Source organism: Neodiprion virginianus, chromosome 2 (genome assembly GCF_021901495.1).
Source record: "Neodiprion virginianus isolate iyNeoVirg1 chromosome 2, iyNeoVirg1.1, whole genome shotgun sequence".
In the NCBI taxonomy this organism is placed as follows: Eukaryota; Metazoa; Arthropoda; class Insecta; order Hymenoptera; family Diprionidae; genus Neodiprion; species Neodiprion virginianus.
In genome coordinates, this window is record NC_060878.1 from 4294399 (window position 1) to 4317179 (window position 22781).

The 22781-nt window shown below is 38.2% G+C and overlaps 2 protein-coding genes across 2 annotated transcripts; one reads left to right on the forward strand and one right to left on the reverse strand.

Moving 5' to 3' along the window:
• Nucleotides 1-1161: 1161 nt before the first annotated feature.
• On the reverse strand, nt 1162-3836 carry LOC124298092 (myrosinase 1-like). Its single transcript, XM_046749693.1, has 8 exons — nt 3700-3836; nt 3531-3631; nt 3282-3415; nt 2872-3205; nt 2453-2789; nt 2101-2221; nt 1774-2015; nt 1162-1679 (listed from the first exon to the last, which is right to left on the reverse strand). Exons 1-8 carry the CDS (start codon nt 3747-3749, stop codon nt 1529-1531), a joined length of 1470 nt encoding a protein of 489 aa, XP_046605649.1. The 5' UTR covers nt 3750-3836; the 3' UTR covers nt 1162-1528.
• A 15493-nt stretch (nt 3837-19329) lies between these two features.
• Nucleotides 19330-22001, forward strand: LOC124298091 (myrosinase 1-like). Its single transcript, XM_046749692.1, has 8 exons — nt 19330-19468; nt 19537-19637; nt 19753-19886; nt 19963-20296; nt 20379-20715; nt 20947-21067; nt 21148-21389; nt 21484-22001. Exons 1-8 carry the CDS (start codon nt 19419-19421, stop codon nt 21632-21634), a joined length of 1470 nt encoding a protein of 489 aa, XP_046605648.1. The 5' UTR covers nt 19330-19418; the 3' UTR covers nt 21635-22001.
• Nucleotides 22002-22781: the final 780 nt, after the last annotated feature.

Below are 22781 nucleotides of genomic sequence, written 5' to 3' on the forward strand. Positions count from 1 at the left end.
AGAATGGTACCTACGGAAGAACTCGGAGTCGTGCCTCGAGGCGCAGGAATCGTTCATGGAATTATTGAAAACCGCGCAACGTTTGCAATTAGGTATATATAACCTTATACCAACGCGTATAAGATACCTGTGTCTGAATCCCCGGGTTATTATCGAATTGCGCTACGGTATTACGTTTGCTTAGCTTAATTCGTTCTCATGCATCGGAGGTAAGAAACATGCAACGGTATTATATATATATATATATGTATCGGTGCAAACACGATCGCTGATGTACAAGTAACCAGCAACGCAGCATATTTGTTTTATTTCTTTGAAAACATCAATTTTCCACCACCAATGGTAGGTATTATTATTCTTGGATCACTAATCGTTGACACTTGGTGCAACTTGGTGTCCTATTGGTCCCTGTGAAGGTAGTGTCATAAATATGCCCAATGCGCATACCCGCATCACCTGCTGAGTGCACGTATATACGGAATTTAATCAAACTCTTACAATTTCAAGATATTGCTTTTTAATTCCCCCGTCCCGCCCTCCTCAACAGATCGTATATTACTTGCGCACTGTTAAACGCCGTGCGTATATGCAGCAATTAGAGACCCCTGCATATATAACGCGTCATATAACGAGTAGAAATTCATTATTATATTATACGCAGGGCGATGTAGGAGACAGAAACGGATGCAAATATATCTACCGATTTGAATGCGTACGTCATGTATAGGTGGGGAAAAATACCTTCGTGCACGTGTACGTCTTGTACGTCACCAATGTCCCTTACAAGATGGAAAATGAATAACTATCTGGAAGAATTTCAGCTCCCATGCGTTCGGTGCCTGCAGGGTGAAGGAGGTGAAAGGATTGATAGAAATACGGTTCTTTTTTTTTTACCCTAATGTGTTGGCCGTACGTGCTTTACGCGTGTATCCAAAATTGTGTGCACGTTAAGCCCGTTGAAGTTGGGTCGAACGCAATTACGTTGACTGTGTGATTAGAGCCGTGTAGTTAAACGAAGGAGTCCGCATAGCTTCGGAAGATATTAATTTTTCAGAGCAACTTGAAAGTTGGTTCTTACAGCTCCTTATTCTCTCGTTTCATTTCTACTCGTTCCAATGTCTTGACTGAATTATAACGCCATTTCGCTGGTATACAGGTACACTCGTCTCAATTGAATTTTATTTTAGCCTTGGATGCACAAAATAATTATAAATTCAATTGGGTCAACCAAAGTCAAGTTTAATTAATTTTCACGTGAGTAAGGTGCAGCAGATTTCTAATTCGGTTGCAGCGATAGATGAGGTTTGCCCTTAGCGTAAAATTCCATTTAATTATGCTTCATTATTTATACTCCATTGCGTACAGCCAGCAGTATCGGTTAGCAAGTATTTAAGGAAATGTTCAATTAGTTTAATATTGACTGAAATACATGCAGCGTTGGGAATTTTGCAGGGTGAATGCCTGGTTTTATTCCGTCGTTGATCAACCTGCCGAGTATTCGGTGAATGTTTTCGGAATCGAGTCGTTACTAAGCCTGTCTTTGGTTGGTAGAATTAACTGCTGGGACGTCATCAAGCCTGCGCGTTCGAAGCACTTGTTTCCACCAATGCGAGGAGAGTTTAGCAGTTCGATTCCTGTGAGGACTGTTTGAGTCTACGGCGAACATGCCGAAATTCCGTCTGTAAATAATCGGATATTAACGTATCGTCATCGAGATATCGAGTTAAACAAGGCCATTCGAAACGTATGTGATCTATTGGCGATATCGCTTACGTGTAACCGTTGTACCATTCAAAGCTATCCAGCAGACTCCAGGCAATGTATCGTTCAACTCGACAACCGTCACGTTTGATGGCAGTGAGCATTTCTTTCAGGTAAGCGCGATGGTAATCGATTCTCTTGTGATCATTCAATCCACTTTCGTCAGGGTATCCATTTTCATGGACGAACACCTTCGGGTTGCCATAGAGGTTTTTCACTTGCCGGAGTACGTGGCCAAACCCTTCGGGTACCACCTGAAAATCCGGGGTAATTTGAGAATGTGGAATAAAGATTGATATTTCAGAGATTTTCAACGAGTCAACTTTTCACGATATTCACCCGAAACCATGCAATTGATTCCGTAGTATTCCTTGGATAGCGACTATTTTCGCGATCCATCTCGGCAGAGGACACAAATACGCTCGTGTAATGATTCATGCCGTAGTAATCGGATGTCCCGCTATAAAGCAACGCTGATATTAGATATTTCTGTACGATAATTGGATCGAGTAGAAATTGATAATCGTATCGGATGTTATAAGCATGCGAGACAAGGATTGATGAGGGTGTTTCTATTCTAGCGAACAATTATTCCGACAGGAATAACAGAAGCCTGGAATGTGGATGATGAAAAATTTGGGTTCTGTGAATCTTTCATTGGAATCTAACAATAGAGCAGAGAGATACAAACTTGATGTAAGATATCCACTCGGGAGAAAATTCTAGCAAGCTTGATGCTGCACGGCCCTCGGCTTTGCTGATCTCAGCAATTTGCGTTTTTACCACCTCGGAATAGTCACCAAGAAAAATTGGATGCATTATCCAGTCACTTGACAATTGAAATTCCCTCTCTGCAGCGAGTTTGTCGCTGGTGTTAACGGGTAGAAAAGCCTTTGTCATAACAACCAAGCCGATTTGGCCCTGCTGAGTTGGACGGAACTCTTCGTCGTACATGTGATAGACTCTGGCATGAGCTTTTAGAATGTTATGGCCGCACAGGTATTTTGCTCTGGCACTCAGATTCTTGCCTGAAAAGATCACCGCTCTTGACAAAGTACTGGAAATAATTTTTCATATCTTGATTTTGAAACTGAGGGACTTGGCAGAGACCTGGTGCTATTGGCACATTGCTGTAGCCCATTTCACACAAAACAGCTGGCTGGTTAATTGTTGAAAATAGTTTAACGCTTGGTCCAAGCTCTCGAAGAATAACTCTCGCGTAATCCACAAACCAATCGACCATCAGCTCGTTCGTCCATCCTCCCATATCTTCAATAATTTGTGGATGATCCCAGTGATACATCGTTACTACGGGTTCTATACCGTTGGCCAGTAATTCGTTGATCAAGTTTTTATAGTACCGTATGCCAGCTTCGTTCGTCACATTGGTCAAGGGATTCGGAATTATCCGTGGCCAACTGACGGAGAACCGATAGCTATCGAACTGAAAACGTATATTACGACGGCGTGAAGTTAGTCGCGAATAGCGAATGAACGGAAGGTTGTATTCGGTAGCTTACCCCGAGTTCCTTGATCAATCGTACATCTTCTTTGTATTTGTTGTACGAATCGCAGGCAAGGTCTCCGTTACTTCGGTCAGCGATACGCGACGATTGATTGTGCGTGAAAAAATCCCAAGTGCTCGGACTCTTGCCTGAGGAGAAGTGGAAAAAAATCGTCGTTAAGAAACAAGCGAGCACGTAATTCGAATCGGAATAAGAAATATATTCGATTTTAATTGCTGAATGATTAAAGCGTAAAAACCGTACCGTCGACGTTCCAAGCTCCTTCAATTTGATAAGACGAACTGGAAACTCCGATTTTAAAATTTTTGGGAAACGTTAAAGCTGCGAGTTCGCAATGAACGGCCCTAGAAAAATAAAAATAATTCTGGAATCGATTCTAACATCGTTATTTCGGAATACCGATCAAACTGACTTCCAGTAAATCGCCCAGCAAATGGTCACAATGATCCAGGAATTCTTCATGACTTCCTAAATTCGATACAGTACAAATATGATTTTCTCGTAGGTCGAAGCAGAGAATATATTGCAGTGTACGTCTCTAACGAACAGCTATTGTTACATCCTCGATCTCCTCTGCCCCTACCCACTAGTTTTATCTTTTTTATTACCTCTTAATTTAATACATTTATATTTTATATTTTTATCTTTTACTTTTATTTTTGCGTCTCCGTATGCATTGCATGCATACGGCTCTCTTTATCACCTTTTTATAACTTCTGGAAATGAACACGTGCAACGGATAGATCCGTATGGGTCTATCTCAAGTGTCTGTCTGGGCAATATTGGCCCGAACATTAAAATAAGGATATCTTTATTATATACAAACATAAAACGGAAATTCCTACCCGCACGTGTGGTAAAGGCGGGATAGTTAATGATAAAGTCTCATGCTACACCGTACCCGATGGGCGGGGGTAGTCTTGACGAATAGAAAAACTCAAAATTTTATCAGGCCCTCCTGATTGGTCCAGCATCCCTTAAGGATACTGGTAACCAATCAGGAAGTAGTTCAGACAAGACCACCCGAATCTTTTAAAAGAGAGTAGTCAATGAGTAGTCAATGGGTAGTCAAAAAACAGTAGTCGATCAGTAGTCAGTCAGCTTTTAAGAAGAAGTCTTTCTCTCAGTTTTTTATCACAAAATCCAATCACGTCAAGCGCTGAGCAAACTCCGCGTTATTTTACTCAAACACAAACTTCCTTTCTACCATAGTACATAACTAATCTCATTTTTTCGAATAAACGTATAATTGTAATTAAACCCATATCGAGTGTAAACCAGTCATTTAATACCGTATACCTCCTCGCCGAGCACGCAGAGCCGCCCCACAGAGCCCGAAAATCAACTGCTAACAACAAAGGTAAGTGACCATTTTTACATCAAAGCCAGTTTAATTAAGGGGGGAACGGTGTCAACAAATTCAAATAATATATCCGGAAAATTTAGTCTCAACTAAGCGTTATACGCATCGAGTGGTTTGGTCTTCAGCCAACCCAGCTCATAACAGTGGTAACAGCGGTGCGGATCGAATTTAGCTAAAAATCGGAATTTTTTTTTATTATTACGATTTCAATTTTTCTTTTCATGAGTATTGAAACTCATTGGTGACAGCAAAGCCTATTTATTTTAAAATCATGCCGATAACGCGAAGTAAGGACAATGAAACCGGAAAGCCTACTCCACTTACGGAAACAGAATTATTAGCTTACACGGAACAAGTGAATAAAGAAAAACGGCTATTAGATTTAGAGCGTGAAAAAATTGCTAGTACATCACAACAGTTTAAGGCAACAGAAGCCGCATACAATGATCAAATTAACGCCTTGCAAAATAGGTTACGAAAAGCTGAAGAAGTGGTAGAATTACGGTCAGCAGATTTAGCTAAAAAACAAGAAGAACAAATTAAGAAACGAGAGAATGAGCTGCAAGAAAAATTAGAACGGGAATTTTTAGTCAAACAATTAGAAATACAAAAACATTTAGATAAGGAACGCGAAGAACGCGTTCAAGCACAGAGACAATTAGAGGAAGCGCGGTCAAATCAAAAATCATTAGATAAACAAACTGAATCAGAAATTAGGATAGAGACAGTGTCCGAAAAAACCGAACAGACGGTCATAAATACTAATAAAACATTATCTCAAACTCCCGAATCAAGAGAAGAAACAACAAATATGCAAATAGACGTAAACGATAGTTCGCATTGTAGCAATCCTATTCAAGATTTGGAAACAGTTGAAGATCCTCAGATATTATTAGAAAAATGCGAAAAAGAATTTTTAAGAGAACAGGCTGAAATTCAGAAACAAATCGAAGAACTTAAAGACAGAAAATTAAAACGGAAAACTATGAATCCTCAAATGTTGCTATTAGCTGAGCGGAAAAAGGAATACCAAAGGAAGAAAACAGAAATGCAAAAATTATTAGAAGATTTACAAAAGGAGGAAGAACGCGAAATTGCGAAATTAGAAGTAAAATCAATAAAACCCAAGGAAAGCGTTCCAAATTCAGATGTCAGTATAAAGGAAGAATTAGCAAATTTAAAGGAAATATTAAAAACAGTCAATACGGGTGCAATGGAACATCCGCAAAATTATATAGAACCTATTACGGCAGAACAATCAATTCCGATGAGTGCAATTTTGGCAGGAGTACCATCTTTTGACGGAGAAAATGTAGCTTTCCCACTGTTTGTCCGAGCATGTAGACGAGCAAAAGGTGTGATTGCACCCAGGTTAGAAAAACAGTTGGTTAGGAACATTAAAGCAAAGCTAAAAGATAAAGCGTACATTGTAGTAGAGGATCAAACCTTTGACACGCTCGAATCATTCCTAGACAAATTATCGTCAGTTTTCACACCTTCTCGATCAGTAAATTTCTACCGCGGAGAACTAGCTAGAATATTTAAGGGACCGAGTGAACATATCATTGAATACATTGGCCGAATTAAAGATCTCAAAACTTCAATTCTCGAATGTGAACGACGTGCAAACGGTAGCATAGATGAGGAAACAGAGAAATCCATAGAATCTGAAACATTAAAAGGCTTCATAGAGGGTCTGCCAACAGAATTTAGCACAGGGCTATATTTGAAGGGATACACTTCCCTTCCCGAAGCATTTGACGGAGCTATAGATTTGGGTAAACGATTCGATATGGAAAAAATAAGAGAAAGCGCGCTACAAACTAACTTTCTAGCATCACTGAAATGCCGTATATGTGGGCGAAATAATCATAACACAATAAATTGTCGTTTTAAACGGGAAAACCAACCCCTAAACGAAAGGGAGAATAACGGAAACAATGGCAACAACAGATTTGACAACAGGCGCGAAGTCCCGATACAAAATCAGCCTCGAAATACCCAGAGATTTGACAATGACAATAATAGATTTGAAAATAGGCGTGAAATTCCGATACAAAACCTACCTCAAAATAGCCAGAACAATGAACGGGAAAGCAACTCCACTAATGGGAGCTTACCATCTTGCAGGTACTGTAAAAGAACAGGTCATACAATAGAAGTATGTCGTAAACTGCAGTATCGCCGAAATGTTGAGGGAAATACCAGTAATCAAAACTCGGGAAACGGCCAGGGACCCTCGGTAACACAAAGCGGACCCCGGGGGGTCAACCAAACCCAAACAGCCATGATTACTCAGGAGGTACAAGAGTCCGCGTCGCAACAATAAAATTAAAAATCACTGATCAAGTACCTACAATAAAAATAAAATCTAAGGACTTGATAGACGAAATAAACGTAATGATAGATACGGGATCGGAGCCGAATCTTTTAAAAGTAGGAAATCTTTCATCATTGAATAATATTGATACGAATAATGTGTTGCAATTGAGAGGAATAACAGATAATTACGTTCACACCTTAGGATGTGTCAAAATTGAAATATCTGGAATGCCCGTTTACTTTCATGTCGTCAGTAATAATTTCCCAATTCCTCAAGCCGGCATACTGGGAACAAATTTCTTTCAATCCCAAAAAGCAACAATTAATTATGCTCAGGAATTAGTCGAAATAAACGACTTAGTATTTTATTTCATTACGCGAGAGGTAGTTACAATTCCCGCGCGTTCAAATGCTCCATTCTATATAAAAATAAAAAATAAGGACGTAAACGAAGGTTACGTACCAAGATTTACTGTAAAAGAGGGAGTATTCTTAGGAGAAGCGTTAGTTAGAAACGATAACGGAAAAGCGCATATTCGAATAATTAATTCTACGGATGAGGAGATAGAATTGCTTGTACCGACCATAAGTTTGCTACCTAGCGAGGGCGCGATACCGCTGCACGATTCAACCTTAGGGCTTGACTTGCAGGAAAATTGCGTGAGTGATTTAGCAAATCCTCTAGTGAGAAATGGAATTTCTGAGTCAAACCTTTCCTTAGGGCAGGGAAATGACGATAGAATAGGTCAACAAGGTTTGTTTTCAAATCCAGAATTAATTTCAAAAAGAAATAACCGAAATAATAAGAGCATCCAAAATGATCATCGCATTCAAAATAATAAGAGCATCCAAAATGATCATTGCATTCAAAACTTTCAAAGAATTCGAAAAATTAATAAAATCGACGTAAAAACACGTTATAACGAAATATTAGAGTTATTAAGACTCGAACACTTGAACGATGAAGAAAAAGAAAGTATACATCGTTTAATATATGAAAACCAAGACAGGTTTCATATTCCCGGTGAGCTATTAGGAGCCACAAATGTTATAGAACACGAAATAAATACAATTGACGAACAACCAATAAATATTAAACAATATAGATTCCCGCCAATTCATAAAGATGAAATAAATAGGCAGGTAAAAGATTTATTAAATAATGACATTATTAAACCGTCATTATCTCCATATAATTCCCCATTATGGATTGTACCGAAGAAGGACGATTCCAAGGGTAATAAACGCTGGAGAATGGTTATAGATTACCGAAATTTAAATGAGAAGACAGTAGGAGACGCCTACCCGCTACCGAATATAACAGAAATTTTAGATCAATTGGGCAGTGCAAAATACTTTTCAATATTCGATTTGGCCTCGGGTTTTCACCAAATCAAAATGAAAGAAATCGATGCAACTAAAACAGCATTTTCAACGCCGTATGGTCATTTCGAGTTTCAAAGAATGCCGTTTGGTCTGAAGAACGCTCCAGCAACGTTTCAAAGGTTGATGGACCATGTTTTACGGGGTTTACAGGGTATAGAACTATTTGTTTACCTCGATGACATAGTAATATACTCAAGCTCTCTCAAGGAACACGAGAATAAATTCAATTCATTAATGATCAAATTAAGAAATGCGAATTTAAAACTTCAACCAGATAAATGTGAATTTTTAAAGAAAGAAGTAGTTTATTTAGGGCACATAATCAGTGAGGACGGTGTTAAACCCGACCCAAAGAAAATCATAGCAGTAAAAGAATTCCCAAAACCCAAGAACGCAAAGAATATAAAACAATTCTTAGGTCTAATTGGTTACTATCGACGCTTTGTACCGAATTTCTCTAAAATAGCAAAACCTTTGACGGAACTTTTGAAAAAAGATGTTAAATTTCTCTGGAAGGACACACAACAAAACGCCTTCAATCAATTACGAGATAAACTGTGCGAAAATCCAATACTTCAATATCCTGATTTTACCAAACCCTTTATAGTAACAACAGATGCATCAGGATTCGCAATAGGAGGTGTATTAAGTCAAGGAACAGTCGGAAAAGATTTGCCGATAGCTTATACATCTAGATTATTAAACCAAGCAGAAAGAAATCACTCAACGATTGAAAAAGAATTATTGGCAATAGTCTACGCGGTAAATTATTTCAGACCATATTTATATGGAAAGAAATTCAAATTGGTCACAGATCATAGACCTTTAATTTGGTTGCACTCAGTCAAAGATCCAATGTCGAGACTCGTACGGTGGAGATTAAAACTCGCGGAATATGAATATAGCTGGGAATACAAACCTGGAAAAATAAACGCGAATGCCGACGCATTATCTAGAAATCCAGTGCTAAGCGAGACACAAGTATTAGCAATCAAACAACAGCTCGTGGATAAGATGCAAAAGCCGAGGGAGAACACTAAACTAATTTCAGGGGATTTATTTACAGTAGATGAAAGTTACTCGTTAGTTCATTGCGTAGCAGAAGATCTTTGTATGAACGCAGGTATAGCTCGCGAATTCAAAACACGTTTCGGAAATATTGGTCGTTTGAAGTCTCAGAAAAAATCTGTTGGTGACGTAGCTTTTCTAAAAGATGGTAATAGATACATATTTTATTTAATAACGAAAAAGGAAAGTAACGAAAAACCAACATTAAAATCATTAGAACGAAGTCTGATATCACTAAGAAGTTTATGTGAAAATTTGAACTGTTATAAAATCGCTATGCCTAAGATAGGCAGTGGTTTAGATAAATTGCCATGGGAAAAGATAAAAGAAAAAATCGATATCCTTTTCGCAGAACCATTTGAAGTACTTATATATGCCAATAAGAAAACTGAAACATCCAAAATATATAGGCTACAGGGTCAAGGACCTTCAGGTAATAAATCATACCACGAGGGCAGTCCATCGCGAGAAGATAGTGTAACAGCTGGCCCAGGCGTAGAAAAGGATAGAAAATCAGAAGACCCAAGTATTCAGAATACAGAAAATGCAGGTCGTAAACTTCGAGACAGACAGACCATAAGAGCACCAGACAGATACACAGACAATTTTAAAACGCGCAAACTAAGAACTAAAACACATATCAATGCAGAAGATATTTTAAACGATTTTAATCTTTTTTACAATGAAAACCAAGAGCAATCTAAAAGTACAATAAATGATGAAATCCTAGAAACTATCAATACGAATAATAATATACAAGACGCAAAAGTTCACAAATCTATCGAAAACGAAAGGGCGGAAATCATGAATAGCCCTATTGAATATTCTGATGGTGAATCTGATAAGGATACAGGATCATCCGCAGACAGCGAAATAGAAATGGTAGAACTTGAATCAGATCAGGAAGAACCACAAAATAACCTAAAATTTATTGAGACTAGGGACAGACTTTCCATGCGTAGCGATAATTGTGTCATTTTTGTAACTACTCGAGGGATCCCGTTAGATGAGGGATCTAGAGATTTACAAAATACAAATAAATTACCAAAAATCACCGAAGCTATGTTGGGAAGGGCACGAGTAACTCCAATAGGAAGCAAAAAGTGTATTGCGCTACCAATCAAAGAATCAGTAAATACACTTTTAGACCGTGATATTTTTATAGAATCACTGAAATCTCTATTGGATGTCGTTCGAGAATTAAATTTGAATAGTTTATCAATTGCAAAAACTAGGAAAATAGATGAGATGGATTGGAAGGAAATTCAAATTTTGTTGGAATCCATCTTTAATGATAATGAATGTAAAATAACAATCTGCAAAAATTTAATTAGAGTCCCATCGCTTAATGAACGTACAGAGATAATTCGAGAATATCATGCACTGCCAATAGGAGGACATAAGGGAGTTACAAAGACATACAACAGAATCAGACAGAATTTCTTTTGGCCAAATATGAAATCACAAATCCAACAATATGTTACAGGATGTATGGAATGCCAACTCAAAAAACTAACTAGAGTAAAAACTAAGCAACCTATGGTATTAACCGATACACCAGGTTCAAGCTTTGACAAAATATCTATGGACATTGTAGGTCCTTTACCTATCACTCCTTCAAACAATGAATATATTTTAACAATTCAAGATCAATTAACGAAATATTCTGTAGCAGTACCCCTAAATTCAACAACCTCAATTGATGTGGCAGAAGCTCTAATCAATAACTTTATTTGTAAATTTGGAGCTCCTAAGCAAATTCTTACTGATCAAGGTGCTAATCTTACAAGTTCATTAATGAAAACAATAGCAAAGAAATTTAAAATCAAACAATGTAAAACAACCGCTTTTCATCCCCAATCAAATGGGTCTATAGAAAGATCACATCACGTCCTAGCCGAATATTTAAAGCAATATGTTACAAAAAATAATAATTGGGATAAATGGTTAGATCTTGCAATGTTCTCTTATAATACAAGTGTCCATGAGGGAACAAAACATACACCTTATGAACTAGTTTTCGGCAAATTAGCAAGATTACCATCTGAGCATGAAATAATAGAGGAATTGAATGATCGAACTTACGAAGAATACCTAATCGAACTTTTCACCAAGATTAAAAATATTCAAAATCAGGCTAAAGAAAATCTGATACATTCAAAAGAAAAATCCAAATATTATTATGATAAAAAATTAAATTCGTTAAACTTGGCGAAAGGAGACCTAGTTTTTCTTCTAAAAGAACCAAAAAAAGGGAAATTTTCTAATCAATATTCAGGACCGTATGAGATACAGGAATTATTAGAGAACCAAGATGTCAAAATTCAAGTTGGAAATAAGATTAAAATAGTTCATATGAATAAACTGAAAATGCTAAAAGGATAATTCATTATTATAACTAATTATAACTAAATAGAAATAGCCTAATGAAAGCGCAGGACTAGATATAAATAAATTCTATAACACACACATTTAAACGTAAATAAGTATAACTCGATTTCATTTCAAATAATGAAAAGACTATTAATATAAGCAAATATTCCCTCATTATTAAATGAACGGAACACTTTGTTCTAGCAAAGGGGAACAATGAGTAAAATCATTCTTATGATCATGTTATGGTTGCCCGCCGTAACTTGGGCACTGGTGGGATACGACTGTGGAGGAACATCAAGAAACACATCAATCATCGATACGGCCAGTATCGGAAAATGCGACATACCGGAGAGGGAACCCAGTTCTGAAAATATTCACGTCCAACTACTTCAATTAGCCGAATTTCATCACATAGACATCATTCAATGTAAAATTGAGATAGACAGAACCGTTTACCATTGTGGTATGCATTCACACAATTCTGTGGTGAGAAAGGGACGACGCGTTTACATACACGAAGTTAACAGAGAAGCATGTATGGGTCTTTATAATTTCGGAATCATAAGACTGGGAAATAACGTCGTCTTATCGGGACTTCTTCAAAATAGAACCAACATCCGAGACGCAATTTTCGCGGGAAAAATAACCGACATCGGAAGCTGTGTTGGCGCTAGTTACGACGATGGCTATGGTCAATGGGAAGATGTCATCGCTCAGGGGATAGCAAAAGTAACAGTCGAAAAATATTCAGCGACGGTCAAATTCGATGAAAATAAGCTCTTTTTGAAGGATGGGACCAGGTGTACGTTGTCTAACACTGATTGCTTTGGGAATGATGGATCGTATGCCTATTGGACAAACTCGCCGTCGAACGATTGTAAACTTGATCGTTATAATGCCTTGTATACCGGACCAGCGACGAAAATTAGGGAACCCCAAGAAGAAGGATTTACACCAGATGTTTACACTTACTCAAGTGAAAAGACGACTTTTGCCTTAATGAAGACCACCGAATTCAAAATCTGCGGTTATAAAATCTCACGAACAGAACATCCCAAATTATTCATTGTGGAAATTGACCCTGCAAACCCAATTAAAGCTGAAAGTAAAATTGACGCCGAGAATGTTGACATCCTTTCATACATGAACTCAAAAATCGTATATTTGGAAAAACACCTTAGTAAACAAATAACTCAAGTTTATAAGGATCTTATTAAACAAAAATGTACCCTGGAAGAACAAGTTTTACGCAACACCCTTACACTTGCAATTCACACACCAGATGAATTCGCATACAACGTCATGAAGGGACCAGGTTACATGGCTATACGAGCAGGAGAAGTTGTGCAACTAATCAAATGTGTACCTGTGACAGTAACCGTCAGGAAATCAGAGACATGTCATCAAGAAATTCCAATAACGTTTCAAAATCAGTCGCTCTTTTTAACGCCGAAATCACGTATTATAGTGAGAAAATCAAGTGAACGAGAATGCAGCGAATTGCAACCAAGTACATTCAATATCGATGGAACATGGATTACATTTTCACCGCTACCCAAGGTTATCATAGAAGCACCGAAGAAACTTACACCGATGACCAGATTATCTTGGCAGTATACCAAACCGCCACCTCTCTCTGTCAGTGGAATCTACACGGAAGAGGACTTAGAAAGCTACCGCGACAGAGTGATGTTCCCGATCGAGAAACCAGCCGTTCTAAACGCAGTTGCAAGGGGTGCAACTGGACATTCTGTATCTGATACGAAAATCTCTTTATCCGGCCTACTGGACGAAAATTCTTTGAACAAAATCGCAGAATCTACATCCCGAAAAATATGGAACGGGTTCATGATGTTGGGTACCGCTAGTTCTGGAGTAATAGGAGTTTATTTCATAATTCAATTAATAAAAACTATAATCAACGTCGGAATCCATGGATATACCCTGCACACCATTTATGGCTGGAGCATACTTTTGCTGGGGGCACTACTCAGCTCATTAACGACCCTGCTAACGCATTTGGGAAAACCCCAATCGCACAACAAGAACAACGAAGGAACTTCGACAAAGGAACAAGACATGGAAAACCCACCGGTCGTACCTCATTCGCAAGCAATAAAAGTTATTCCCACCAGTGTGCTTGAAGATCATCTACGTGAACGTCAAATGTTAAACACACGTTTAACATTTGAAACGGAGGGGGGAGGTGTTACATCCTCGATCTCCTCTGCCCCTACCCACTAGTTTTATCTTTTTTATTACCTCTTAATTTAATACATTTATATTTTATATTTTTATCTTTTACTTTTATTTTTGCGTCTCCGTATGCATTGCATGCATACGGCTCTCTTTATCACCTTTTTATAACTTCTGGAAATGAACACGTGCAACGGATAGATCCGTATGGGTCTATCTCAAGTGTCTGTCTGGGCAATATTGGCCCGAACATTAAAATAAGGATATCTTTATTATATACAAACATAAAACGGAAATTCCTACCCGCACGTGTGGTAAAGGCGGGATAGTTAATGATAAAGTCTCATGCTACACCGTACCCGATGGGCGGGGGTAGTCTTGACGAATAGAAAAACTCAAAATTTTATCAGGCCCTCCTGATTGGTCCAGCATCCCTTAAGGATACTGGTAACCAATCAGGAAGTAGTTCAGACAAGACCACCCGAATCTTTTAAAAGAGAGTAGTCAATGAGTAGTCAATGGGTAGTCAAAAAACAGTAGTCGATCAGTAGTCAGTCAGCTTTTAAGAAGAAGTCTTTCTCTCAGTTTTTTATCACAAAATCCAATCACGTCAAGCGCTGAGCAAACTCCGCGTTATTTTACTCAAACACAAACTTCCTTTCTACCATAGTACATAACTAATCTCATTTTTTCGAATAAACGTATAATTGTAATTAAACCCATATCGAGTGTAAACCAGTCATTTAATACCGTATACCTCCTCGCCGAGCACGCAGAGCCGCCCCACAGAGCCCGAAAATCAACTGCTAACAACAAAGGTAAGTGACCATTTTTACATCAAAGCCAGTTTAATTAAGGGGGGAACGGTGTCAACAAATTCAAATAATATATCCGGAAAATTTAGTCTCAACTAAGCGTTATACGCATCGAGTGGTTTGGTCTTCAGCCAACCCAGCTCATAACACTATACAGTACTAACGCTGGTCACCCATGTCGTACATATATATTCTTATACGGAATAGAAGATTTAGTCAAGTTATATCAGTTTGAATGTAGTACAAAGTACGTTATATAAATTGTGGGTGGCTTGCTAAGACGATAATAAGACGCCCTACGGAAGACATGATTAGTTTGAAATTCTGATAAAAAGGTCAAGGGCGGGGTTATCTCTTGATATTCGTCGTTTTCGTGCAAAACGCACGGAGAACGCGCGTGGCAATCTGATAACATACCCGATAACATACATGCGTAGTTGGACAAACATTGGTAGCAAAAATCGTTAGGTTGCCAAACCTCGTTGCGTAAGATATTGCAGATATTCGAGGTAAAACTTGAGGTTGAAATCATGACTAATCTGCAGTGATCTAGACAATAGCTTTTCCGCTTCGCATGCATGGTTACGAGAAATAATTTTGAACACAAATGAAAGTCTTTTGTCAGTTAAAACCGAACGTTAATATTCAAGATATTTCTTTTTGAATGATTACTATCGGAGTTGAACAACTAGACGTCTAGATTTCGAGATGTTTTCCGAAATTTTAAACAAATGAAATCCAAATTTGAAGAATCGCAAAATACTTTAGTTCAAGTTGCGAAAATTAGTATTTAATGCCACGTAACACAGTGTATATTGTAGAGTAACGGCAATCGAGTTGTTGCATAGCATCCGTTACTTTATAAATGCCAACGGTTACTAAATTTTCAAGTATCAGACGCTACGATCCATAGTTCCAACAACTATACTGGCGCATAATATCGATCACCACGTCAAAGTAGCAAGCGTTGCTACAAAATTTTCTCAGCGTAGACAGAAAGAAAGTACTAAGAAAAGTAGAGTTTGCGTATCCAGATATATCCGTATAACCCACACACAATTAGATCTAAAAGTGTGAGCGCATCAAGTCCGTTGAAGTTGGGTCAAGCGCAATTACGTTTACGTTTGTGATTAGAGGAGTGAAGTTAAACGAAGAAGTCCGCGCGGCGTTAAGGGGTCTTAATTTTTTTCAGCGGTTCGAAAATTGGTTCCGATAGTTACCTTTTTTCACCGTCGTCTCGTTTCCACTCGTTCCCCTCGCACGTCTATCTCCCTTTATCCATCTCTTTGTTTGTTTGTTTGTTTGTTCGCGGTAAACACGTCCGAGGATAGGTACCCGGGTTGTATTGCGAGTGTAGGTGAGGGTTGTTAATATACAGGAATGCGTGCGACGCCTAAGGTAGACGTTGTTGTTTGTGTCGGTGTTTATCCGTCGTACCGACCGACCACATAACGCCCAGTTATTAGGGCCGTTTAGACATCATTTGCGACGGCAACAATTTGTGCCAGAGTTTATAGGCACAGCCTGCATCCACGTCAGTGGCTCTGGGCGCAATGTGGACTATCTGATTTTCATTCGAATTACAGTAGGAAAAAAAAGTGAAAAATAAAGGAGAAGAGAAAACGGCAAAACGAACAAGGCTCAAGTAAAAAGAAAGAACCTTACGTTCGCTCCGCGAATCTCTTCGCGGATACAAACCGCGTGTACGTCTACCCATACCGATGTCAGTTCGGGATTTTGAGACACGGTTAAGCGAGTCGTCGAATCGACAATGAAGGTAACGGTTGTCGTTTTTCGCGAACTCGTTGCAAAATCCTGCCTCGTCATGTATCAAACTCGCCGAGAATGTAAAAGTGTAGGCGCACGCATGTGTGTTTTTATACACACATGTAACCGTATAAATTCCTGCGGGCGAACACCATCGCCGAAAAAATTACGCAAACACAAAGGCGCGTATCCGCGTCATCGCGTCAATGTAGCTCGGAGAAATTTTTGCATATCTGGGATGAATGAATGTCCGGACATCGCGGAACCTCTCAATTATCCCCTGAATTCTGTCCGAAAATTGAGCGAAGACATTCTGACGCCACGATACACGAACTTGCTGTATCAACCCAATCGGCAAATACCGAAATCAATACTGTAATTGTCGTTTAAAAGCTCAGCTGCAAACCATTGCAAGACCATGCGAGGATCCTGTTTTAGCACTTTCGTTGGTGCAACTTTTATAACAGAAGACAATTGGACGAAAGAAAATTTTAATCCGCTTCCATCGGGATCTTAAGTAATTGGAGAGTATGTAAGATTCTTTCGAAGGAGAATTAAAAAGCGTTCGAAAGATTTCACGATACATATCGCCAATCTGTCAATTTGTTTACCGGATGATGAAGATCGGAGACGCGCAATAGCTCGAAGAAGTTGCACCAAGTGTCAACGATTAGTGATCCAAGAATAATAATACCTATCATTGGTGGTGGAAAATTGATGTTTTCAAAGAAATAAAACAAATATGCTGCGTTGCTGGTTACTTGTACATCAGCGATCGTGTTTGTACCGATACATATATATATATATATATATATTAGGGTGGGCCAAAAAAAATGAGTATTTTTTTTTTTACTTTATACTCCGAAAATCGATTGCTAGATACCTCTAAAGAATTCTCACCAAATATGAGCTCTTAATTTTGATAACAAGGTCCTCCGCTTTACAATTTTGCATTTTTTACTGAGTATTAGAAACAAAAATTCATATCTCTTTGACAACTGTTCGTTAAAAAATATCTCTCCTCATATTCTTGTAGGAAATCGAACGCTCTACAAAAAAGGTCTCTTACAATTTTTTCCTAAACCTTACCGTTTAAAAGATATCAAAGCTTAAAGTTTAATTATTTTAAGAGAAATTTCTGTTTTGCTTATGAATTTTTTAACTCGCTCACAAAAAATTTTGATGAATTGCGCAACTGATAGTTTTGTAGGAAATTAACTGCTCTACAAAAATGGTGTCTTATGATTTGTCGATTAAAATAAGCGTTTAAAAGATATTCATCGTCAAACTTCAATGCATACTAATTTTAACAGTTTTTGATGAATAATTCGAAAAATTTCAATTTAATTTATAAGTTTCATGAAAATTTATTCCAATGTGAGTTCCTAAGAAAAGAGAAAAATAGTATAAAAATATATATTAAAAATTAAAAATTAAAAAATGCATAATATATAGAACTAAAAAAATAAAAGAAAAATAGTATAAAAATATATATTAAAAATTGAAAATTAAAAAATATATAATATATAGAACTGAAAAAATAGAAGAAAAATAGTTTAAAACATTTCTCTCTTCTTAGGAACTCACATTGGAATAAATTTTCATGAAACTTATAAATTAAATTGAAATTTTTCGAATTATTCATCAAAAACTGTTAAAATTAGTATGCATTGAAGTTTGACGATGAATATCTTTTAAACGCTTATTTTAATCGACAAATCATAAGACACCATTTTTGTAGAGCAGTTAATTTCCTACAAAACTATCAGTTGCGCAATTCATCAAAATTTTTTGTGAGCGAGTTAAAAAATTCATAAGCAAAACAGAAATTTCTCTTAAAATAATTAAACTTTAAGCTTTGATATCTTTTAAACGGTAAGGTTTAGGAAAAAATTGTAAGAGACCTTTTTTGTAGAGCGTTCGATTTCCTACAAGAATATGAGGAGAGATATTTTTTAACGAACAGTTGTCAAAGAGATATGAATTTTTGTTTCTAATACTCAGTAAAAAATGCAAAATTGTAAAGCGGAGGACCTTGTTATCAAAATTAAGAGCTCATATTTGGTGAGAATTCTTTAGAGGTATCTAGCAATCGATTTTCGGAGTATGAAGTAAAAAAAAAAATACTCATTTTTTTTGGCCCACCCTAATATATATACATATACATATATATACACACTTTCGGAAAACATCTCGAAATCTAGACGTCTAGTTGTTCAACTCCGATAGTAATCATTCAAAAAGAAATATCTTGAATATTAACGTTCGGTTTTAACTGACAAAAGACTTTCATTTGTGTTCAAAATTATTTCTCGTGACCATGCATGCGAAGCGGAAAAGCTATTGTCTAGATCACTGCAGATTAGTCATGATTTCAACCTCAAGTTTTACCTCGAATATCTGCAATATCTTACGCAACGAGGTTTGGCAACCTAACGATTTTTGCTACCAATGTTTGTCCAACTACGCATGTATGTTATCGGGTATGTTATCAGATTGCCACGCGCGTTCTCCGTGCGTTTTGCACGAAAACGACGAATATCAAGAGATAACCCCGCCCTTGACCTTTTTATCAGAATTTCAAACTAATCATGTCTTCCGTAGGGCGTCTTATTATCGTCTTAGCAAGCCACCCACAATTTATATAACGTACTTTGTACTACATTCAAACTGATATAACTTGACTAAATCTTCTATTCCGTATAAGAATATATATGTACGACATGGGTGACCAGCGTTAGTACTGTATAGCTGTTCGTTAGAGACGTACACTGCAATATATTCTCTGCTTCGACCTACGAGAAAATCATATTTGTACTGTATCGAATTTAGGAAGTCATGAAGAATTCCTGGATCATTGTGACCATTTGCTGGGCGATTTACTGGAAGTCAGTTTGATCGGCATTCCGAAATAACGATGTTAGAATCGATTCCAGAATTATTTTTATTTTTCTAGGGCCGTTCATTGCGAAGTCGCAGCTTTAACGTTTCCCAAAAATTTTAAAATCGGAGTTTCCAGTTCGTCTTATCAAATTGAAGGAGCTTGGAACGTCGACGGTACGGTTTTTACGCTTTAATCATTCAGCAATTAAAATCGAATATATTTCTTATTCCGATTCGAATTACGTGCTCGCTTGTTTCTTAACGACGATTTTTTTCCACTTCTCCTCAGGCAAGAGTCCGAGCACTTGGGATTTTTTCACGCACAATCAATCGTCGCGTATCGCTGACCGAAGTAACGGAGACCTTGCCTGCGATTCGTACAACAAATACAAAGAAGATGTACGATTGATCAAGGAACTCGGGGTAAGCTACCGAATACAACCTTCCGTTCATTCGCTATTCGCGACTAACTTCACGCCGTCGTAATATACGTTTTCAGTTCGATAGCTATCGGTTCTCCGTCAGTTGGCCACGGATAATTCCGAATCCCTTGACCAATGTGACGAACGAAGCTGGCATACGGTACTATAAAAACTTGATCAACGAATTACTGGCCAACGGTATAGAACCCGTAGTAACGATGTATCACTGGGATCATCCACAAATTATTGAAGATATGGGAGGATGGACGAACGAGCTGATGGTCGATTGGTTTGTGGATTACGCGAGAGTTATTCTTCGAGAGCTTGGACCAAGCGTTAAACTATTTTCAACAATTAACGAGCCAGCTGTTTTCTGTGCAATGGGCTACAGCAATATGTACTTAGCACCAGGTCTCTGCCAAGTCCCTCAGTTTCAAAATCAAGGTATGAAAAATTATTTCCAGTACTTTGTCAAGAGCGGTGATCTTTTCAGGCAAGAATCTGAGTGCCAGAGCAAAATACCTGTGCGGCCATAACATTCTAAAAGCTCATGCCAGAGTCTATCACATGTACGACGAAGAGTTCCGTCCAACTCAGCATGGCCAAATCGGCTTGGTTGTTGTGACAAAGGCTTTTCTACCCGTTAACACCAGCGACAAAGTCGCTGCAGAGAGGGAATTTCAATTGTCAAGTGACTGGATAATGCATCCAATTTTTCTTGGTGACTATTCCGAGGTGGTAAAAACGCAAATTGCTGAGATCAGCAAAGCCGAGGGCCGTGCAGCATCAAGCTTGCTAGAATTTTCTCCCGAGTGGATATCTTACATCAAGTTTGTATCTCTCTGCTCTATTGTTAGATTCCAATGAAAGATTCACAGAACCCAAATTTTTCATCATCCACATTCCAGGCTTCTGTTACTCCTGTCGGAATAATTGTTCGCCAGAATAGAAACACCCTCATCAATCTTTGTCTCGCATGCTTATAACATCCGATACGATTATCAATTTCTACTCGATCCAATTATCGTACAGAAATATCTAATATCAGCGTTGCTTTATAGCGGGACATCCGATTACTACGGCATGAATCATTACACGAGCGAATTTGTATCCTCTGCCGACATGGATCGCGAAAATCGTCGCGATCCAAGGAGTACTGCGGAATCAATTGCATGGTTTCGGGTGAATATCGTGAAAAGTTGACTCGTTGAAAATCTGTGAAATATTAATCTTCACATTCTCAAATTACCCCGGAGTTTCAGGTTGTACCCGAAGGGTTTGGCCACGTACTCCGGCAAGTGAAAAACCTGTATGGCAACCCGAAGGTGTTCGTCCATGAAAATGGATACCCTGACGAAAGTGGATTGAATGATCACAAGAGAATCGATTACCATCGCGCTTACCTGAAAGAAATGCTCACTGCCATCAAACGTGACGGTTGTCGAGTTGAACGATACATGGCCTGGAGTCTGCTGGATAGCTTTGAATGGAATAACGGTTACACGTAAGCGATATCGCCAATAGATTACATACGTTTCGAATGGCCTTGTTTAACTCGATATCTCGATGACGATACGTTAATATCCGATTATTTACAGACTGAATTTCGGTATGTTCGCCGTAGACTCAAACAGTCCTCACAGGAATCGAACTGCTAAACTCTCCTCGCATTGGTGGAAACAAGTGCTTCGAACGCGCAGGCTTGATGACGTCCCAGCAGTCAATTCTACCAACCAAAGGCAGCCTTAGTAACGACTCGATTCCAAAAACATTCACCGAATACTCGGCAGGTTGATCAACGACGGAATAAAACCAGGCATTCACCCTGCAAAATTCCCAACGCTGCATGTATTTCAGTCAATGTTAAACTAATTGAACACTTCCTTAAATACTTGCTAACCGATACTGCTGGCTGTACGCAATGGAGTATAAATAATGAAGCATAATTAAATGGAATTTTACGCTAAGGGCAAACCTCATCTATCGCTGCAACCGAATTAGAAATCTGCTGCACCTTACTCACGTGAAAATTAATTAAACTTGACTTTGGTTGACCCAATTGAATTTATAATTATTTTGTGCATCCAAGGCTAAAATAAAATTCAATTGAGACGAGTGTACCTGTATACCAGCGAAATGGCGTTATAATTCAGTCAAGACATTGGAACGAGTAGAAATGAAACGAGAGAATAAGGAGCTGTAAGAACCAACTTTCAAGTTGCTCTGAAAAATTAATATCTTCCGAAGCTATGCGGACTCCTTCGTTTAACTACACGGCTCTAATCACACAGTCAACGTAATTGCGTTCGACCCAACTTCAACGGGCTTAACGTGCACACAATTTTGGATACACGCGTAAAGCACGTACGGCCAACACATTAGGGTAAAAAAAAAAGAACCGTATTTCTATCAATCCTTTCACCTCCTTCACCCTGCAGGCACCGAACGCATGGGAGCTGAAATTCTTCCAGATAGTTATTCATTTTCCATCTTGTAAGGGACATTGGTGACGTACAAGACGTACACGTGCACGAAGGTATTTTTCCCCACCTATACATGACGTACGCATTCAAATCGGTAGATATATTTGCATCCGTTTCTGTCTCCTACATCGCCCTGCGTATAATATAATAATGAATTTCTACTCGTTATATGACGCGTTATATATGCAGGGGTCTCTAATTGCTGCATATACGCACGGCGTTTAACAGTGCGCAAGTAATATACGATCTGTTGAGGAGGGCGGGACGGGGGAATTAAAAAGCAATATCTTGAAATTGTAAGAGTTTGATTAAATTCCGTATATACGTGCACTCAGCAGGTGATGCGGGTATGCGCATTGGGCATATTTATGACACTACCTTCACAGGGACCAATAGGAAACGTATAAATTTAA